The 21,866-nt window shown below is 40.6% G+C and overlaps 1 protein-coding gene across 7 annotated transcripts in view; it reads right to left on the bottom strand.

Moving 5' to 3' along the window:
• OSBPL5 (oxysterol binding protein like 5) overlaps window positions 1–21,866 on the bottom strand; it is a 128,221-nt gene that overhangs the window by 13,209 nt on the left and 93,146 nt on the right. For all 7 annotated transcript variants that reach the window (XM_085224276.1, XM_085224273.1, XM_085224274.1 and 4 more), the window contains 7 exons: window positions 13,829–14,000; window positions 8,541–8,760; window positions 5,310–5,494; window positions 3,893–3,974; window positions 3,196–3,294; window positions 2,165–2,261; window positions 1,118–1,216 (listed from right to left, as the gene is read on the bottom strand). In XM_085224276.1, coding sequence (XP_085080402.1) covers window positions 1,118–1,216; window positions 2,165–2,261; window positions 3,196–3,294; window positions 3,893–3,974; window positions 5,310–5,494; window positions 8,541–8,760; window positions 13,829–14,000 — 954 coding nt within the window. The remainder of the gene's footprint in view (window positions 1–1,117; window positions 1,217–2,164; window positions 2,262–3,195; window positions 3,295–3,892; window positions 3,975–5,309; window positions 5,495–8,540; window positions 8,761–13,828; window positions 14,001–21,866) is intronic.

Raw genomic sequence — 21,866 nt, 5'->3', positions numbered from 1 at the left:
ACAGGACAGATTTTAAAAAGTTGTGCCCAGTAACTTCATTTATGCTTGTGCTCTATCTGTTTCTCACAGAGTGGTTAGAGCAGGCAGGAGCTGTAGCAGGATTCAGAAGAATCTGGGGACTAGCAATTGTGTAGAGCATTCCTTTGTATGCCTACTAATCTTTTTCTGGGAAGGTTGTTTGTAGAAAAAGAAAAATCAGCAACAGAATTTTACACACCTGAATAGCTCACAGAGAACACAATTTAAAGAAGTTACTGTTTTCAGGTTGCTATACATTCCAGAAAGATTAGCTTACAGATCAACACGGCAGAATGAAAAATATGCAAAAAGCAAAATTAGATCAAATCACAGGAGTGATTTTATTACTTTGGTTCCAATCCTGCCAAGGCTAACTTTCTAAGGAAAAAGCCCTGGAGTGTTCCAAGAAGGCTGGATGGGGCTCTGAACATCCTGATCTGGAAGAGTCAGTGCTGCCCACGGAGGGGGTTGGAACTGTCTGAGCTTCAACTTCCCTTCCAACCCGAGCTATTCTGTGCTTCTATGATTCGAAACGCAAAGTTAGAATCAATTGGCAGACATCCCTTGGGCTTCAGTGCACATTATGCTCAGTAGAGCCAAGATAATATTGTATTCACACAAAGTAACAAGTACCCGGCCTCATGCAGAAAGCTGGTGCACTGAGGAATATCACAGATTAATGAAGAAGTGAAGCCAGGAATTTCTAATCCTTTATTTTCAAAAAGTCAGACAACATATTAATTTCTATGTTAACATTAGAAGAATTTTATGCCCTCAGAAGAAATGCTCTTTTCACATTCACTTTATCAACAACAGTGCATATATAGTGTATTTTACACTTTCTACGTAGTGTTGAAACTAACTTAGAGCAAGTCAAATTCTGTCCTCAGCTCTGTAAAACAAAGCAAAAAAAAAAAAAAAAAAAAAAATCACCAGTCCTCTGCTGAGCCCTGTGACTCATGTACAGAACTGCTTCCTGGAACTGGCAATTCCTGCAATTTGAGGTTTTTGAAATGGCAGAAGAGCCAGAGCAAAGTTAGTCCACATGATACTTTGTTATCCTTTCTGTTTCCTTCCTATTTGAACAGTCCTAACTTACCTTTACAGTGGGCATATGGCATTGTAATTATGTAATCTTCCCCTCTGCTTAGAAACATAAGCTTTGCCTTCCCATCCAGCAATGCAGAAAGTGAGTTACCTGCAATTTAAAAGAACAAAACCATTTATATAAATAATTCTTGATATACACGGTCATTCATCTTATCCTACATTGGCAAAATATGTATACTTAAATGCAGGACACTAATGAAAGAAGTAACATGAGATGCAAATAATTGAGGACCCTGTAAATCATTTACAGCAGAAGGCATGCAGTTCTAGTAAATTCTCCTCTGCAAAGCTCTCGTGTGCTCAGGTATTCAGCCCATGTTGCAGAGAGGCCATTTGATTAAGTAAGACACTTGCAGGATGCACTACAGAAGAAAGCAGCTCCAATGCTTTAGAACTCTTTCAAGTGTTTCTGTTCTCACAACTTCTCTAACACATAGTATTCCAAATAAATAATTTCACCAGAAAGACAGAAATGACTTTTAAGAAGTATTTCAGCAAATACAACTGCTAGAAGGTAGTTACATAAAAGGTGTTCGTCTAAACAGGAAACTATTTTTCATAGCAACTGCCTATAGTTGTACTGTCCTTCTGGAGGTTTCCACACTTGGAAATCTGAGAGCTAGATGAATCAAGAAGTTAACATTCATACAGCCAATTGTTGCAAAAATCATCTGGATGATCAGATAGCTATAATAATCCTCATCTGTGAGTGTATAAATATAACTTGACAGCAAAGTGTCCACACATCCTTATAGACCTTTGCTTTTGGAAGAGCAGTTCTTTAATCTCTGTCAAGATTCCTATCTGAAACACTTGTTTAAAGCAAACATTAGAGTGATTTCTCTCAGAAATGGCAGAAAAGGGGAAAACTCAAGAGAGCTAGGAGAGGGAATCAGGGCATCCTAGTAGGTGTTCTAAGACCTTTTTGTTCTTAACTCTCAACATACACAGGAGTGATTGGAAAAAAAAAAACAACAAAACAAACAAAAACAGTGCTATTATGTTACTTGGAAGGTGCCCAGGATTAATGTCTTACCATAAAACTTGGATCGTGCTAGAATGCTGCCAGTAATGCAAAACCCATCCTTCCTATTGCTGACATGAAAAGCTGACACTGGTGGATGATGGGAGACCTGGAAGAAATAAATATAGGCACAGATGAGCAGTTTTTGTAAGTTAAGCAGCATCTTCAGGAGGTGCTGCACACATCCAGAAAAAGTGTAAAACAAAGACCACTGAACTGAACAAGTTCCTCTGAGCCCTGTTCATGCTGATGTTAACATGAAAGAAAAGTTACATATGGGAGACAGAGTTCTTCTGCAACTCTTCTCCTCCATGCTACATTTTCTTTTCCTTATGCATTTGAGATCACTTTAGGTTGTAATGTACACTATCAGATTTTCAACACAATAAATGATAGTGCAGAACTTTTGGGCATCAACTGAATAACCTCCCTGACATGGATGCAGCGACTGAATAAGACAAAGCAAAACAAACCAACATACAAGAAGCTTTGATTAAATATGGAAAAAAGAATGCACATGAGTCCTTAATTCCTTAATTAAAACTATAAATCTCATACTAAATACTGTCAGGCCGGTTTCCTTGTGAGTACTGCCCTTCATTTATCTCCAAAGATATGGAGATAAGACCTCAATTTATTCCTAGTAAGATCACTACAAACAGTTTAGAAATAAAGGAAAATAAGATTTGATTATCTATTTTATGCCCTTTTGACAGTGGCAACACAACCCATAACAATATTTTCTTAAAAATAAGAAAACAAAGAAAAAGAATTCCATGGGAAAGGTCTACCACTGAAGAGACTAAAGTTATAGATGGGATAGCTGCTTTTACTATCTTGAGTGCCTGCCAAAATTCAAGTTAATCTCAGTAAATCTAAAAAGAAAAAAGATCAGTAGCTAGTTTTTAACACTTCCCATTCTGGATTTCTAAACAAGAGTGCAAGTTCCTTTCACAGAATGAGATGAGAAGAGTGCTCCTATGGATGGAGGTGTAAATGGACTGCTGATTGCAACACCTGAACATCCAAATAAAGTGACTCACCTGTTCTGCTATGTAAAATGTGTGACTGTTCGTCTGAGGATGAAACCAACAGCAGCGAAATGTCTCGCCAAGAATAGGGTTGTATGGCTTTTTTATTCCCTGAAAAGAAAGCAACCAAAATCAGCTACTAATGAAGAAATGCTATCCATCTTTACAAAGATGGCCTTAAAATAATGTAGTCATTTTCTCCCTTATGTTTTAGATCAGGTCTATAACAAGAATCAAAGGCTAGGAACTGGTTACATACATTCTCCTGCTCTAAATTTCTTCACCCAAGCCATGGATTAATCTGCTCTTCTCACTGTCTTTATCTCTGATATTGCCTGACCAAAGCCTTACAAGATGATGAGACTTTATTGTTTCTGTTACTACATGCAGCAGGTAAACACTGATGTGGAAACATGGCACTGAAGTAAGTACTCATAGGCATGAAAACTCCTGCATCTAAGGATTTATTACCTATTGATAATCAGTTTTGTCTTCTAACTCTCCAATGAAAAAGCTCTTAGGTTACCAAAAACTATTTCACATCCACTATTTACTCTGAAACCAATGCAACTTCAGTTTTAAATAAATTGTCTAAGTCTTCTGAACAACAACATAGGTGAAGTGCCAAGGGAAAGGCAATAAGGAAATAGACAACAATAGCAGAAGATTTCAATGTCCATTACAACCCAAAGTTCATGCATTCTTTTACCTTTGGCTTTTTGTAGAAGCCAGACAGATACCACCTCAAAACTTGCTTCATTCGACTGTATGGATCATCTTCAAGAACAGCCCTGCAGGACAGAACATAAACTGTTTTCTCGCATGCTTTTGAGAGACACATCACACATCATGTTTATTTTATACCAGTACAATTATCTTCAATAGTTCTTCCCTAGTACTAAATGGAAATAACTTCTGTGCTGCTGCCAGTGGAAAAGGTGTCTATCAGCACAAACTATTTTTCAGTAATGTACTTTGTAAAACACATAATCTCTTAAAAAATGCCACTAATTTCTCTGCACTCCTGCAAAAAGCCTAGTAAAGTCTCTGAAGTGTACTGAGTTTGATTTGATGGAAGTTCAAATATGTTCATGTGGGACTGACACTGGTTCCTGCTAACAGTGCTGTGTAAGTCATAAAAATAAAAATTCTAATCTCATCAAAAGCAAAGACCTTTGAAGCTGATGTGCTACATGGCCTTTTCCAATCCTTTGAGATTTCATACAACAATTGAGGTTGTAGTGGGCTTCACAGAGTTGTCATATCCAGATCTTCTCCACTCAAAGATGATGTGGAAGGTAAAACGTAACCAATAGATTTCCTGGTATTTCCAACCATTTAGACAGATTTAAAAATCTACAAGGTTAAGTTATACAAAATACTTAGAAAATACTTAGAAAAAGCAGCCATACCTCAAATGTATTTATTAAAGAAAACCTTCAAACCTCTTAATTTTTTTTTCATATCTCAGCACTGAGGAGAACCATTTCCTTAACTTCAGATGTGACCAATACCACAAATAAAGTTTGAAAATACCATGCTTTTAAAATTATCCAGAGGCATTGGAATAAACAGAAGTAACTAGTGCTACTGTTTGAATACTGCACACACTGGTTTAAAATTCATACAGCATATCTCATTGAGAAAAACGGTCCTATCTGCAAGAACAACATTTTCTATTTTCAACTCTTGTGCTCCCAGCAGGTCTCTGTGCTCAATCATGTTAAAAGATACTTCATATTTATCAACCAACAAAATTGCGCTGCTTTTGGGGACAGAAATGCTTGACAGTTCTGCTGTTTGCTCTGTATTCGAGTACTCCAAAAGGTGGCACAGCTCTGTTGTGAGATGCTCAAAACAATGAGCTGAATTCCCTAGGAAGGTGTGGAACGGATGTGCTGTACAAAAGCAGCTTTGTCTGGAATTTATCTGTTTCCTTGCCCTTCGTGGGCAGCAGTCCATCTAGAAAATGTCACTGCAGCCAGAGCCTGAGTTGAATGACACTGAATTCCAATATGTTATTTGAGTCCTTCTGACCTCACAAGCACACCTCAGCCAGCTTCAAATTAACACATTTTCACACAGACAAGTGACGTGCCCACTATAGGCAGGCTCGCACTGCTTACTGGGAAAGCAGATCAGCATGGTAATAGTAATCGGAGAGCTTGTTCAGGAATGAGCGTGGCTCCAGGATGAAGGTGGGCAGCACCACCCGAGACAGATCCATGCCAGGCCGCAGCTGCTTCAGCAGGATCCACATCAGGTTCTTGTTCTCCTCAGAGACAGTTTCTGTTTGAGATGATTCACCTGTCTACACAGAAGAATGAAAGCTCAGGGCAGAAACAGGAAAATCACTTTCTGCAGGCGCATTTACTTGGATGGTTCAGGCTCATGCAGGCAAACTTGTTCTGGTGGAAGGGTGAATGTTGAGCACAGCAAAAAAAACATCAGCTCTGGCCTAGGTGAAGTGAATCCCCAAAACACTAAAGGAAGTGGTACAAAGAGCCCTGGGGCTCTGTATAAGCTGGCCAAAGGAGAGGACAACGCATCTGCTGTGCTCAGCCCTGAGCAGCTGCCTCCACACGCCTTGGGACTGTGTTATGTGATGGACCAATCTGAGCCACCATTAACTAAGGGACTCCACACCCTTCAGAGATGTGGATGTGCCCAACAGTGTGACAGCATCACTGCAGCCATGGAGTGCATACAAGAAGCTCCTGTTAGTCTCATTCTCAGCAAATGAGGGACTGTAAGATATACCCTGTTATATGCGCAGAAAAGAATAGGAGATAGGTGAGTACTTAACAGAAGACTGAAGCAGCCCTCCAAGTTCAAAATGGGACAAACTACTAGTAGGATAGGAACAGCAAAGACACCACTGACAGGTTGTGTGTGCACAGACTACATCTCCTCTAGTGCTGCTTAGTCCCCTTTACAGCAGAAGAACAGGTAATGCGAAAAAGAAGTGTTGAGGACTGCGTTGTGGTTTCAGTAACAACTTAGTTATAACTCTGTAGCTCATCATGGATTTACATGAGGTGACACTGAGGAACATGTTTAGTGGGCATGGTAGTGATGGGCTGATGGACTAGATGATCTTAGCAGTCTTTTCCTACCTTAATGATTCTATGATTTTATGATTCTGTTAATTAAAACATGAGGGAATGGGCCTTTCAAGGCACTGGTGAAAGAAAACTGAACTTTGAGAGATCAATATCATTTTAATGCAATTGTTGATTATCTGGACTATTGTCTAGCATCCATCCTAGCCATCAAGATTTAACAGTGAAAGAGAATACTTGAAATTAGGAATTCTACTGGTTTTAGGCAAGAGATTCCTATCAGAAAAAGGGTAAATCTCCATTTCTGGAACACACTCTGGTTCAGGAAAAGACTCATAACGTATCCCAACAGGAATGCAGATGGTGTATATCACTAAATACTTATTTTCACCACTGAACATCCCCAGCACCATCTTTTTGGCTACGAATCAGCCTTTTTACTCATCATGCACAAATATACCAAAACAACTTGTAGGCTGCGGGGAGTTTCAGGGTGGGGAACAACATAGCTCTTCTCATTTCATTGCTTTTCCTTTCTTGTACCATTCTTTTTGTGACAGTCTGATGCAATACACAGCTTGAACCTCCGGTGTGTGGAGGCTATTAAAGAACACAGTACCACAGCGTCTTCTAGAGTTTATAATAAGCATGGGCCCGCCTGAAATGTTTTTATTTATCCAGGTTTCAAGTGTGCATATATTGGTAACATAAACTAACGCCCAGTTGAAATTGCTGTACAAGGTGTTACTCAGAGCAAATCAGTGCAGAAGGGGAAAACAGGGAAGGAAAAGGAGGGACCAAAGCATGAGAATAACCTCAGGACATTTCTAGTTTGTTCTTCCCTCAACTACCTCACCCTCAATAACCCCTTTTAAAACTAGCTATAACTAAAACTTTTAAAATATAGCGATCTACTGACTGAAGAGGTGTCTTTAATTTTATACTCCAGGCCAACTTTTGCAATCTGACACTTGTCTCTGTCTGCAAATTCTTACTGCAAACAGGGCAGGACTGGTGCACATGCCCAACAGATGCACAAGCACATGCCTTTCCAATGCATACAGATGTACATACATACATGCACATCCTTCAAATGAGCTTTCATTGCCATGCTGCAAATTTAACAGTGATAGTATGTGCTGTGATCCTCCGAACCTGAACTGTACTCAGAGAGACAGAGGCAGAGTCAGATTAAGAAGCCAGTTAATGTCATTCACTGGCACGTATTTCACTTGATACATCTGAGCCTACTGCTGACAGCAACCGGCATCACGGCACCCAATTTACTTTTCTTTATGCTGCTGTCACCGCTAAAAAGCCTGCCCGATCCGCGTGTCTCCGGGGACAATAGCCCCATCTCCTGGCTAACGGGGGGAACCCAGCAAACGACCTAATGGCCAGGGCTGCCTGGGAATTCCTGATGTGCGTCTGGGTGGAGTCTGATGGGAGATGCACAGAAGGGGAGCTGGGTTTTATTGGTGTCTCTGGTCAGTAATTCTGTTTCCAAGTACAGTTTTTTATAGCAGGGGCTTGCACCTCACCCATGACACCTGTAACCCCAGCAAACACACAGGGAAAGAAACAGCTTTCTAGGAAAGCGACTTTCTTTGAAGCACAGACAGACAGGGAGTGCTCCAAGCACTCCTGATGCTGGAGAAGGGCTCCTCTGCTGCCTGATGCACTGATTCTCACCCCATAACACACTGGCTTCCTTCAGTTGTTCTCTTGCTGACTTTCTCAGAAATGTCAGTGACAAAGGCTCTTATATGGAACAGAAATGCAACCTTCTGCTGTTAACAGACACGAGAAATGGCTTTCCTATGAGAAATGGTCACTTTAGGAATCAAGCGGCGCAAATGCTCCATTAGGACACGCAGAAAGGATGTTTCATACATAATAAAGAAAAGAAAAATATCATATTTTGTGCCATGCAAGGATTGAGCTCCTAATTGGCCAGGACACATGCCCAGAATAATATTTCTACCTCCTGCTGGCTCTGTGAAGCACTGTGCCAATGCTATGCGGCTCTTTACTGCAATAACTGGTTACAGCAATCGTTGATGCTGGAGACATGCCAAAGCTCAGCAGTGAAGCTGCTGTTCATAATGCATAATTATTAGAGCACATGATAATTCAACATAATTTAGCAGAAAGCTGTACATTGCTCTATTTGTAAAACACTGGAACTCACAAAGCTGATTCTTAACTGCCATGCATCTAGAAGGCTGGGTAACAAATACTATGAACAGAGATATATTAAAGGGTCAGGCAGTGATGACTTCTTTTCCCCTTTACCTCCCCAAATTCTTCATAGATCTGTTCAACGTAAGTTGTTCCTTTCCTTTCTGGAGAAACTTCTCCATGGATCTCTGACTGCTCGCTCTCGCTTTCATTTGTTTTCCGGCTGTTCTCCTGTGTTTCATTCTCCGATTCTTCCACATTGTCTCTCTCAGACTTGTCAGAAAAAGCATCATTTTCCAACTGGTGGTGGTTCTCCAGGGCCGAATCGTTCAAACTGAAACACACAGTTCATTATTCACTTCAATATGATCTACAGAGCCAGCTTACTTCAGGCCTTTTAGGTAGGTGAAAACATCTCTTGGGACTCAAAACAGAATATGCAGCCCAGGAGAGCCCAAGATGTGGCTTTTCTGGATAGCAGGGTTTTATCATAGAAACAGGGAGACATTCCCAACCAAAAATCTCTCTCCAAATGGCACTTTGAAAAATCTGCCATGGAGCTCCACTTTGTTGGCCTTATGCAAATTGCCACCCACTCTGTGCAGGAGCCCACATACAGAAGGGATACAGAGCACCCACTAACAACTGTACACTGCTGACTGCAGAACCGAAGTGTGAATCAGGAGACATTCTTCCCTGTACAGAAACAAATCAGAGAAACATAGCATATGGGAAAAATATGAAATTATGAAATATGTTTTCTTTTCAGTATTACTGCTATTATTTCAGCAGATGGTGGTCCTAAATCAGCCATACATTAGAAAAGGTTAATTTAAAAATCATTTGAAGGAAAGATTGTCACAAAATCACAGACAAGTCAACCTGGGAAATGCACTGCCCCCAGATAATGTTATATGGAAGAACTCAGAAGCAAACACTGACAATTACACATAGCAAGAATACCCAGATTATAGTAGCATCAAGAAAAAGCATGGAAAGAGCAGTAAGCCTCATGCTCAGTGCCACAGGCCTTATAGGATAAGGAAAGGACTAAAAATTCTCTCTCATGTAGCATCTCCATTTGAAAAAGCAGATGCAGTTCCTGCAACAGGTAACAAACATGATTAGATAGAGGTTAGACCCTGAGAAGAATTCATTAAATGCCTGTTTCTCCAAGGGATACTTAGCATGGCATTCAGCTTTCCCTATTCAGACACATCTTCACACGCATAGCTTTTCCGTGGCCTAGTCCAGATTGCAGATTCTTCTCACATCATCCTCTGAAAATTTCTTATCCAAGTCCTCATGCAAAATTGTTCTCAGGTGGAACAATAAGAGAAGAATTCCAGCATTTACAAGGTGTTTTAGAGGATCAAAACAGGCCCTGGATCTTGAAGAGCTTTGTTACCTCCTGAAGCCCACCTCCTTCCCAAAGCAAGCTTTCTCTCCTCACCACACGAGAGCTCTTTGTCTCTTCTGGGCACGTTCCAATTTTGGTTATAGATTAATGCTGAAAGTTCCCATCCCTTGTTCCACCCTCTTGGTTCTCTTATGAGCGAGCATTTTTTGTTTGTTTGCTGATTATTTTAAGATAAATAGACGTCGCTACTTAGAGACAGGTTTTTAAAAAATAATAATAAAAAAAAAGAGTCAGGAGACAGAATTGTCATCAGCTTTTCAGATGATCTCAGCTTCCAACTATGCATTTAAACCAGCAGATGATTTTTATTGCACAAACCAAGCCACACTGTGGTACTCACAGCTCAGTTTCCAGAGGAGCCCAACAGTCTGAGTTCTCATCTACAGCTTCCTGTGCCTTCAGAAAATCTCTTAACTCCATTTGCATGTGTATCTGTGTATATGTCTCCATGTGTATAATATAAAAACGACAGTGTTTTCAATTTTTAGCTTCACTTTAAAATAAACCTACAATCATAGATCAGAAAGTCAATGACCCCTATACTCCAGCCCTAACAACTTGCTATTAGACATTACATATCTCTGTCACGTTAGTGCCAGAGTCTCACTGCTTTGCTATAGATAGTGACCTTCAAGTGTAACGACTGATAACCAAATACAATGAAAGTCTGGAGTACAGCGTGTGCATGAGTTTAACATAACAAAGAGGAAAAAAGGTAAGATCTGTCAGACCAATTATCCCACAATTCCCTGGCACAGATACTTTCTGATGGTAGGGCAAATATTAGTTGTGGACCATTCAAAACCTAATTTATTCCTTCATTTTTCAATTATCATTTAAATACGTTTGTGGTTGCTATGCTCCCTCACCCAGTCAAAGTTTTCTCAGTGGAGTACGTATGCTTGAAAAAGTTTATTATAACGCTGATGGTTCATGGCTCAGAAGAAGCATGTTTCTATTTCATATCAGTAAGGAGAGCATATGTTTTTAAGTTTCATCTGCCTCACATTTGCAGGATATTTGAATTTTCACCGGAGGAAATGACTGCCTTAGATTCCTCTACATTTTCCTCCCACCCCAATTCTTTTGCAAAAATATTTCTTTAAAAGATTTCAGATTTAATCTGAGGGGAGATTAAACATTGACATGAAATCACACTTCACCGTGCAGGATTATTCACCAGCCACAAACAAGGCAAGACTTAACATCCCAGAGCCAAGGAGCTGCTCTGGGAAACCAAAAGGAAAACAGATGTTCTGAGGAACAAATTTGAGATGCTGAAGTGAAGCCAGATCTTCTACTCCTTCAAACAGAATTATCAGTAAATATGTACAATATGAGAAAAACAAAACTCAACCTGTGAGCTTGAACTAAAACCAATGTTAAGATTTCTCAGAGGCTTCCAATGGGATTTGGACCTGGTTTGAAAAGCTAGAAAGGAATGAATATACCAAAGGTCAAGAGCAGATTTCCATTTTACTCATGAACATGAATGACTCGGCATCTTTCACAGCTAATACACTGTTTCAGCATATTGGATCTGCCATATGTCAGTGCTTTACTTTCCAGTAGAGTTCCTGGAAACTTCAGTCAGTGACCTGGACTTCTTTGGGTTTAATGCTGCTCATCTACACAAAGCAAAAAAATAACTTTGGCTCTCATCAAACAAGGAAACAAGCCAGATTCCTTGGACTGGGGGACACAGAAGCAGCAAGAAACACAGCTTCATATGAAGAGCATCTGATGCCCTAAAGGCTTCTTGTCTAAAAATCACAGATTTGCACAGTACTTTAGCTTTTGATTCACAGGCACAACTTGCATAGTTCTTTTCCTTTCATGCTACTAAGGATATAGATTTCAAAATCACCATACAATCTTGACTTCTCTCCCAGCAGGAAAAGCAGCAAAACAGCCAGCAAACAAATAGAGCTTTGGCTCAAGTGAGAATTCGCCTTTGTCAATTCTCTTGGGTTTTGTTCTCTCTATAATATCCATCATCTCCTTTTTTTCCTTTTTGTTTCCTTGACAGAGTAGTTTGGCTAATTTGAAGATAGAGTTAAATGTAATTAACTGCCCCCCTTAACAACAGCGTGCCAGTTTAATTGGTATGGCTCCCTGTAGGGAAGGCATTTAATTAGAATGATTGAATCCCTGTGACGAAACCACTGTCAGTGGCAAACTAAAAATCTCTTGCTCAGCATTTCCACAGTTTTAGTTTTATTTTCTCCCTCAGTTAAATGTTCTTTATCCCACCAGGGACAAGAGAAAGTCATTCCCCTGGGCTTTAAGCACTGCAGAAAGTCTGGGTACACATTAAAGCCAGTGGTAAAAGTCAGAAAGGAGAGTGAATTGTCCAGACAATCAGATGCCAAACCCCCAGACTGAACTAGACTCAGCTAAAATCTGGGTTTGTCAGAAAAATCTGGTTCCAATTGTGGGTACCCTGTTCTGCTGAAAACTCTGCCATGTGTGCAGAGCCTCAGTCCCATTCAAGAGGGCTTTTAATGTTGGATAACTAAGTGGTGAAGCAGAGGCACCATTTAAATGTCATTTATATATCGTATGTTAGAGAAGAAATACTTCAGTACAGTTTTAACTCTATCTCCTGCATTTTCAGAAGCCATGGGTCTGACTGTAAGTTCTCAGTGCTGTAGGTTCCCCTTTACCATTAATACTTCTATACATTCAAGCATCAGCTGAAAAAAACAGTCCACTGCATTCACAGCAAGCACAGTCCTGAAAGCCTCTTTCTTATGTAGAAAAAAATTAGAAAGTGGGGTATTACAGAAGATGGCCAAGAAAAACAGCAGTATTTGCTCAACTACTAGGGCAACACAGGCACCACAGCAGTATATCTGATTTCCTTCTTTCACACATTGCTCCTCAGAAAAGCTCTTCTTCAAGTTTTAGCTTAAAAAACAACAACAACAACAAAACCAACAACAAAGAGCAGGTCTGGAGAATGCACACTGGGAATACCAGAGGCCAGACCAGAATGCTGCCATTCAGCTTAGGTCCCATGGGACCAGTGATACCTCTACAGTCTACAGAAGACTCAGATCCCCGCTGTTGTTATTTTTGTAACAGTGCAGAAGAAAATCATCCAAAGGTGAGATTCCACTCTGTGAGACATCATCCATGCAAAACTGCAAGTATTGCTACCCTAAAAACTGTCTAATCAGTGGTTCACTGTTTGAGCCCTAAAAGTTAAATTCCTACCTGTAAAACTAGAAATAGACACTACACCTCCCATTTCCACTCCAAGGGCCAAATATCTATAGCAGGGCTATTTTTGTCTTTTTATCTATTAGAAACAGATAAAGCCCTTTCTTCTTTTAAATGCTTTGAAGTAGGTTTTTCCAAAATGCTGCAGCATTACTAGGAATATGAATAGGGCACATTTTTTCGCTTATGTAAAAATTTATCTGAGGCATAATGGAAGAAATTGGAAACCACTCAAAACCCCTGTAGAGAGAGACAAAGTAATTATAAAACTAAGGATGCAGTGTGTGCACACTGCTGACGCAGTACTATTAGCAAAGAGAACACATTATTAAAAAACGGATCAGACTCAGAGCCATATGTGCTAGTCAACAGACAGACACTGTAAATGATTGTGTCTGCCTAACCACGGGTCTACTTCAGTGACTAGACTGCACTCTTTACTCAAGCAAGCCATTTTCATGGTACTACCTTCAAACAGCATTTTGATTCAAGAAGGCTACAGAAAAAAATTGCTTACTGTATACCATGAACTCAACTGCGGTTCCTCCCAAGGTTCCTCCCAGGTGACAACAAATTCTATATTCTCCAAACCCACAGATTTCTGATGGATGCAGCAGAAGAATATACAGGCTATTTTTTTTATCTGGGTCTTCTTAGTGGGCTCTGGTTACGTAACACTAAAGTTGACAGGATGCCCAAGCATGACCCACCCAACACTTTTCTCTCTGTGCTTTAAGAAGTGAGAGCCCCATCTTACTGGAAGAACTCCTGGTCCGAGATGGTGCTTGTGTGCAAGATGTTGTTGAGCCCTGCATGTGCAGAATCACTTGAGCCATTCATTTCTCCATCCTTCCCCTGCTTGGAGGCACTGAGCCGGAAGAGGCTGGAGCAACGCAGGGCAAGTTCCAGAGCATCCAGCCAGCATCGGCCTGTGAAAATAAGGGACATTGTTGAATCACAGAATCATAGAATCGTAGAATCATAGAGTGGTCTGGGTTGAAAAGGACCTCAATGACCATCTAGTTTCAACCCCCCTGCTATGTGCAGGGTCACCAACCACCAGACCAGGTTGCCCACAGCCACATCCAGCCTGGCCTTGAATGCCTCCAGGGATGGGGCATCCACAGCCTCCTTGGGCAACCTGCTCCAGTGTGTCACCACCCTCTGTGTGAAAAACTTCCTTCTAAGATCTAACCTAAACCTCCTCTGTCTCAGTTTAAAACCATTCCCCGTGTTCCATTAAGGACAGGAGAGTAATTAAGGACAGGAGAGTAATTAAGACAACTCATACATTGCTTCAAAAGCTTCTTACCTGGGAGCAAAGCTTATTATAACTCAGGAATTCACTGTGTACAATAACCTATGTTACATTTTTCATTTCCTTAATCCCCTGGCTATCTTGTCCTCCTCCCCAGTGTGTAAGCACTGAACTAGAAGTCGACTTGCAGGTTGCACACTGGGTGTAGTATTCTAACAGCAAACACTCCAAAGAAGAACCAGGAAGATCAATACTGCCAGAGTGATTAACAGTGGGGGAAATCGCTTGTCAGGCTGTTTATTTTTCCCAGTCCCTCAGACAATCAGGATGGAGCATCAGTTTTTCTTACCATACTCTAAAAACTCTGTAACTGAAGGGCCTACTTTACAAATACAAGAAACTGTAAGTTTGGTGCAAAGATGAGAGAAACAACGTGCAGCCTTACTGGATTTTCTTAAGGCCTGCACAGAAACCACAGACAGGAAGCCAAACTGAACCTTGGCTCCTTTTCCAATGATCCACGCAAATTCACAAAGCAGTGTGGTAGTGCTAAACATCACAGTGCTGGAGCCTTTGTATTCCTGAACGCACCTGAAAACAGCCTGCTTCTTTAATGTGGCCAAGGCACCTGCAAATTGGCTGAGCATTCAAGAACTGAGGTATCTAGGGAGTTATCTTCTAATTTCTAGCATGTAAAACAGAGCTCTTGATTACACTCCTCAAAATACATTTTGCAATAATTACAAGTGTTCTTGAGAGGCAGGGAGGAAAACAAAGGGATTTTTGCTCTAGCAACAGCAGGTGCTACAAACTGGTTTCTCCTGGACTGTATCCACCTAGAGGTTCCATTTGGGAAATGTTTCCATTCCATTCGGTTCCACCACACACTCAGCATCACGCATATGCATTAATCTCACTGGGATCCAGCTGATCTCTTGGGCAGAATTCCTATCAACTTCTATGTGACTGAAATTTGGCTCTACAAGATCAATGAGAGCTTTAAAAGAAATAGCTCATATATATAAGGAAATGTTTAAAACTTGAGTAGCTTTTAGAGCTTACTTTGGTACAAAGCTACAAACCAAAAAGAGAGTAAAAACTCCAGAATTTTGCAGAATTCCATTTGAATATTGAGCCCCAAACAGCACAGAGCTCAGCCGTTCATTCCAATTTCAACCCCTAAATTCCTTTGTATCAGCTTATGATTTAATAATAAAACCATACATAATGGTAAATTAAAGATTAGGAATGTTGAATTAGAAATTGATTTCACACTATTTTGTATTTAAAAAATATTCTTGCACAAAGGCTTTACATGCAGAGATTTATTTTCATCTTGCTGTGTGGAGGATTTGCATGGATAACCCATTAGAGTCAATGGCTGTGCTGAGAACAAATCTACTCTCTCCTACACACCCCTGCTCCTGCTAACCCATCAAGATGGAAACTTGTTTCAGGTTACCCCGTACAAGTGAGTACACTGCTACCTGTGCTCATCTTCTTTGACTTTCCTCTCTCCTTAACTTTTCTTTTCCTGTCCATGCAGAGTGATGACTGCACCATTTGGAAACACTGCAAATGTCAAGATATTTTTATATCCAATGGGCTTGCAGAGATAGATGCTTTGATAAGGAGCTGATTTGCAGCAGTAAGGGAGGTCAGCTTCTCAGCTCTCTGCAGCACAGTTGCACAGACATTCTCTTGTGACAAACACAACAATGCACTGGCTATGTTTATGCTTTCTAACAGGGGTGACAAGAATGCCCCAAGTCTCCTCCAAGAAGGACCCGACCATCTCCCATACTGCGCCCCTGCAGCCCGACCCTCCCTGAGGCTGGAGGCACAGCTGGCCACCCTGCACTGCCACTGCCATAGGCATTCACTGGTACCAACACATGCTATGAGTGTCCACCACATTGCCAGAAGAAATCATTACATGACATCTTTAAGTTTTATATTATTTTAGATGAATCCCAGGAAGTGGTTATGAGTAACTTGCATTTTGGAAGCCGTATTCAAAGAGTTTAAATTTAAAAATAATAACAATTAAATTGTTTAATTTAATATTCCAGTGCAGTGACACAAAGCTCTAGAGGAACGGTAAATTGTAAGAATGCACCGTGCGTTAGCGCTCAGCGTTACTTCTGCCCTCCAGCACATGGAAACTGTCAGAGCCTGCCCTTGTATTCACTTCTAACAGAAAGCAAATTCAAGCAATGCACAGAAATCCCAAGCTAAGATTTCAGCCATCAGGTGGTGCTATGAATCTAAACAAACACACACGCACACCACACACACACGCACACACACAAAGACGTAGGATTTCCTCTGCACATAAAAAGGTTAAATTTTCTGCAAGTCAACAGTGCATTAATTTTACAATTAATTTTACAGTACAATGCTGTAAAATCATACCCTCTAAGTTTCGGGGACTGTGCACAAGATAAACCTGTTTCATTGCTACAGGCCTACATGAAATATTTTACATTTGAGTGATCTTGCTATTGAGTAACATTCATCTTTATTGTGAAAATTGCATGAAAAATCTATCATCTGGATTGCTTAATTGCTTACAGGAGGTGTCAACTCCCTCCCTCAGGAAGTGCAGAAGGAAAAAAAACCATGTGGTCACAATAATTAAATGGTCATCCACAGCCATGGTAGTCTGCATGAAGCCTTCACAGACTTTACTTTTCACATTTTCTAATTCTGAATGGTTGACTCAAGACATATATGCTTTTTGTATGCGAGGTGCTTGGATCAGAGAAGGATGCAAAAGGTTCCACTAGAGGGGAATGGCAGCCCAATATGATCCATAAAAAGGAAGCAAAACAGAAGTGCAGAGGAGTTACAATGATAGCCTTTCATCCAAAGCTAACAGTTCTCAGTGAGAGAAACAACGACAGAAAAGACATCCCAGCTAGAGAAGGCTCCCTTCTCTGAAGAACAAAGTCAGTCCCAGTCAGGTTCGCTCACACTGGCAGCAAGAACAAGGAAGACACATCACCCATCTTTCAGCACCTGAACTGCTCGGGTGGTTGGGTTGCCTGCTACCCTTGGTTCCCTCCAGGAGCAGTGGGAGAAGAGTGATCCCTTGAACATGGCTGTTCCTCAAGGGCCAAAAGCAGTTATCTGTATTACTAGAGCACTTGCATTAGCTTGGGTTCCTGTCCTTTTCTGGAGCAGCTGCTCTCCTTGCACTGACCATTGGTTTGAGTTTCCATTCCCCTACATCACTTCAGCAAATGAGGATCATTTGGCACGTGGCATCATTCAGTTTTTTTCTTTGATACATGTGCCTACAGCCATGACTGACAATTTCAAGAAGGAAATTCTTTGCAAAATCTGCTAAACACAGCTGGGTTCAAAAGTTCCTTCCTCCTTGAAAGGTTTTGAAAAAAAGCTAATAAAGGATGTGTAATGCTGTGACTTCTCAAAACCAAAGCTGAACATACATCTCTGTTTTGAAATCTTCAGGCCTTATGGTGCAGCAGCCTGGAAAAGCACCCTGCAGTCCTCTGAGATGATTCGTGCAGTCCAGCTGAACAGACAAGAAGCACTGCTTCTCCTTGCAGGACACCTTCTGTATCCACAGGGCACTGCTGGCAGAGTGCAGAAAGCTAGAGGCTGCTAGGCTGAACAGGAGATGTGCTTGCACCAACTCTTTTTCTTCTTGGACAAAAGGAACTACTCAAACCAAGTGACAAGAAACACTTCTCCCCCTGGGAGAAAACAATGGTTGCTTATGCTGCTACACAAGTTTCAGTTCAAGGAATACCTTCAGTATTTCCTAGCCTTTAAACAGATCTTAAATTACAACAACCATCCTACAGAAAGACAACTACAACAACGAAACAGACAAAACAAAGCTCTTCAGTTCTCAACATTCCATTTAGAACAACTCTGAATTTGATGGGCCAGATCTATCTGCCACATTTTGCAGCAGCAGATCACAGAGGAGCCAGCCAATGTTCCCTCAGCACTCATCAATAACACAGATCTGCTCGAGATGGAATCATATCATGGCACAGAGAAATCTCAATCTAGGACTAAGCTTTTTTTCCTTTGCATTTTTGTAGCTAGAGAACTAGCTGAGATGAATTTCTTGCCAATTAAGACTTCAAAAGCCTCACACCTAGTAACCATACATTCTTCCAGACAGGCATCACTAAGGGATGATCATTCCTCTTGAATTATTAAAGTCATCCAGTTTTTGGCCTCGTGCCTCACACCCACAAGATAAATGCTTTTCAAAATCACCTGAAGTAGACTGCCACCTGGAAATGATGAATACTTGCTCAAGTGCACACAAATCACGGATGCTGAGGAAGACACAGATTTGGTTCAGTCAGTGAACATTAAGGTCACAGTGTTCAGCTGACTGCTTCTTATTTTGTGGTATCACTTGGGTGCCTATGTATATGATTTCTTGCACTCTGGCTGTCAAGATGCACGGATGTGATTCCTCAGTTAGCTGCAGGTGCAATGTATGCACCAAGCTAAACAAAGTCAAGTTGCAAATGCCTGGATTTTCAAGTGCTGTGAAAAATCTAAGGAATATGAAGGACAGACATAAAGCTATAAAAGCAATTTCTAATTTTTTCCACCACTCCCAGAGTCCAGTGGTATATTTACTGTGGAGATGATTTCAAATTGCAATCTTCCTCTTGGTTCATTGCTTCTATGCATGACCCTTATTTTAATAATGTAATTTAATCCCCAGATCAGAGCACTCATTTTGGAAGAAGGGCCGAGTGCCTAGCAAAATCTAAAGAAATAATGACACCACAAGTCAGAGAATCAGGTTTTACACACAGCTCTACCCACACAACGCTAACCAAAATTTGCCTGGAGGAAGGGACAGACATAAGCAATGAAATACAAGTGTAGTTTACAATTTCAGTCTTCAGTCTTTAACCCTTGGTAGCCTGCCACTTTGAGCTTCCCCAGTAACCCTTTCAGTAGCAGTGCCTATGGCAAGGTGGAGATCTAAGATATAAGATACATACAACCAGGTAACTCAAACTGCTTGGGAGCTGCAGGGCATTGATTTGGGGATCTCAGGAACAGTCTCAGAATGGTCTGAGCAGGAAGCTCGGAACATGTTTCAATTACTAATTCCAAATGGCTCATCAGCATAAGCCTGAAATGAATACATAGTCACTGGTTTGGAAAAAGCATTTTCCTTTTCTGAAACTGCTAAGAAAGCAAGACCCTGCATTTGTACAGGTTGGGCTTTGCAGGCTGATTTGACCTTCCAGATGTCTTTAAAACACATCACAAAGCAGACTGCTGCTGGCGTCTGTGAATGTGAAATTTAGTGTAGCTTGGCGGTAGTTCTGCAGGCTGTGCAGAAGTCAGGACCTTAAATCCTACCAGCATTCTCTCACAGATGGTACAGCAGAGGGGAAAAAAGGGATTCTGAAACGCTGAGAGAAAAAAGTAGGCCATGTAGCTGCTGATCATGGTACAGTTGTCTGGATAGCAGAACTGTACATATAACATATGTTGTAACTCAATATTCCCCAGCAAGTCAGAGGCTTACAAGAATTACTGTTAAATTCACCAAATGCTCTGCCGTTCATTTTCTGCTATTAACATGGGAGGGTGGATTAAAAAGAATATGGTCACAGCACCTCCTCAGAGATGCCATAGATTCAAACAACATGGAGGAAATTGCTAACCGGACCATCCTACTTCAGAAAAACAGCAAAGAAAATGAAAATGATGCTACATCCTAAGGTGACTTTACTTTGACCTGCCTGGTCCCTGCCTGTTTCTTAAGAATGCTGTCCAACATTTTAGCTTTAGAAATACATTCCAGTAAGTGACTATTTTAAGCTCTTATGACACCAGAGTCATAATAATTCACTGGGCAGAAAATTTCCCACAAGGCCTCTAAATATTTAAAATTCTCATGCACCTGACATGGCCCCTTTTGTGGTTTTCCAGAATTACAGTATATAACCTGAGTGAAGAGATCACAGCTAGCTAAGTCTTACTGCTGATGATCTCTTGGGGCACTCATGGGCAAGGGTAATCAGAACAAATCTAAAGCTATTCTACTATTTTAAGGCCTATGATAGTCATCATAGAAAAGAGAGTGTAGAAGCTCAGCCACAGGTCTCTTTGCCAGGCCTTAACATTTAATCATTAGATTTTCACTAGAATGAAGTTTCCATTTAGAAGATAACAGAAATGACACAAGAAAAGGACATTATCAGACAGCAATTTGTCTTGAATGTATACAACGACCACTTTGTTCCCTCTGAGCATTTTCCAATTAAGTTGACTGAAAGACAAGTCAGATGGATCTCAAAATAATTACAAAATCTGGATTGTCAGACAGTGAAGTATTCAGTTACCTAAGAACTCTGCAGGACTGTTCTGTTTATTTCTTCTGCAGGTCATCCATCTAGCTAGAGTTTGAAATGCCTGTAGCTTAACAGCTCTGCCTCAAAGGCATTTTTTCCCAAAAGACTATGTATCAATCTATTCCTGTCAAGATGGGTGAAATTTGGAGCCATGTAAAATCCTGCATCCCTTTACACAAATACGCTGTACTGTCCCATAAGTTACAAAAGAGTAGAAAAGAATAAACGTGCTTCTACAGTTCTCTACAAGTTCCACTTATTTTCTTATCATTTCACTGTATTGGCAACTCTAAGCAGCCTTCACTATTGAGACGGTATACCTCATGATGAATACAGCAGCAGGAAAAACAGCATGCCAAGTACATAATGGAAGAAGCCTTCCTCCTATTCTAAGTGCCATGTCAGAGCTGCATTTGGCATCTTCAGTGTCCCATTTTTAGTATTTAGGAGTACATGAAACTTATTCACCAGAAGCATGCTGTTTCTAAAGCCCACTGTGCTCCACAAACAATTTTTGTGTCCTTGAAGTCAGTCTAGATGAAATCTGATCGAGCACATGAACTGCATGGGCATCCTTTCTGTGAGAGGCAACAAAGGTCCATGAAACAGTCTCGGTTAATCTGCTATGCCAAAGAAACTACTGCAGTCTGAAGGTTAAATGGAATGAAAACATGATTTTAATCACTTGATCTACTTATAAATCACTGATATTTTAGGTTGCTAAAGTCATTTAGAGAGATTTTCACATAGCAAGCTGGCATGCTTATTGTATATTGACCTAAAATTACCTTCCACAATTTTATGAATTCCCAGAACATTTTTTTACATGAGGTTTCACAAGGTTCCATCTGGACCTGCTACAACATAAAAGCTGATACAGCACGTTTACAGGAGAATTCTGGTGGTTGAGAAGCATCTATCCACACTTTTTCCATATTGCTATGTTATTTTCCTCCTACCTATAGGTCCCTACCCATTTGATGACTTAGGCAGACAACCCTCTAAATTCTCTGTTCAACTGATGAAGCAGATAAGCCTCCTCTCATTCCAATTTCAGGATCAGCTTCTTTCATCCTCTAGTGTTTACTGATGTAAAGATTTTATCTCAGCTACAAGCCTAGGTCCTTCCATACACATGTATACAGAAAGGTGTCTTTTCATAA

The sequence above is a fragment of the Meleagris gallopavo genome, chromosome 5 (assembly GCF_905368555.1).
Source record: "Meleagris gallopavo chromosome 5, MGAL_WU_HG_1.1, whole genome shotgun sequence".
Taxonomy (NCBI): domain Eukaryota; kingdom Metazoa; phylum Chordata; class Aves; order Galliformes; family Phasianidae; genus Meleagris; species Meleagris gallopavo.
The sequence above is the reverse complement of the archived record's forward strand: the minus strand, read 5'-3'. Positions and strand labels throughout refer to the sequence as shown.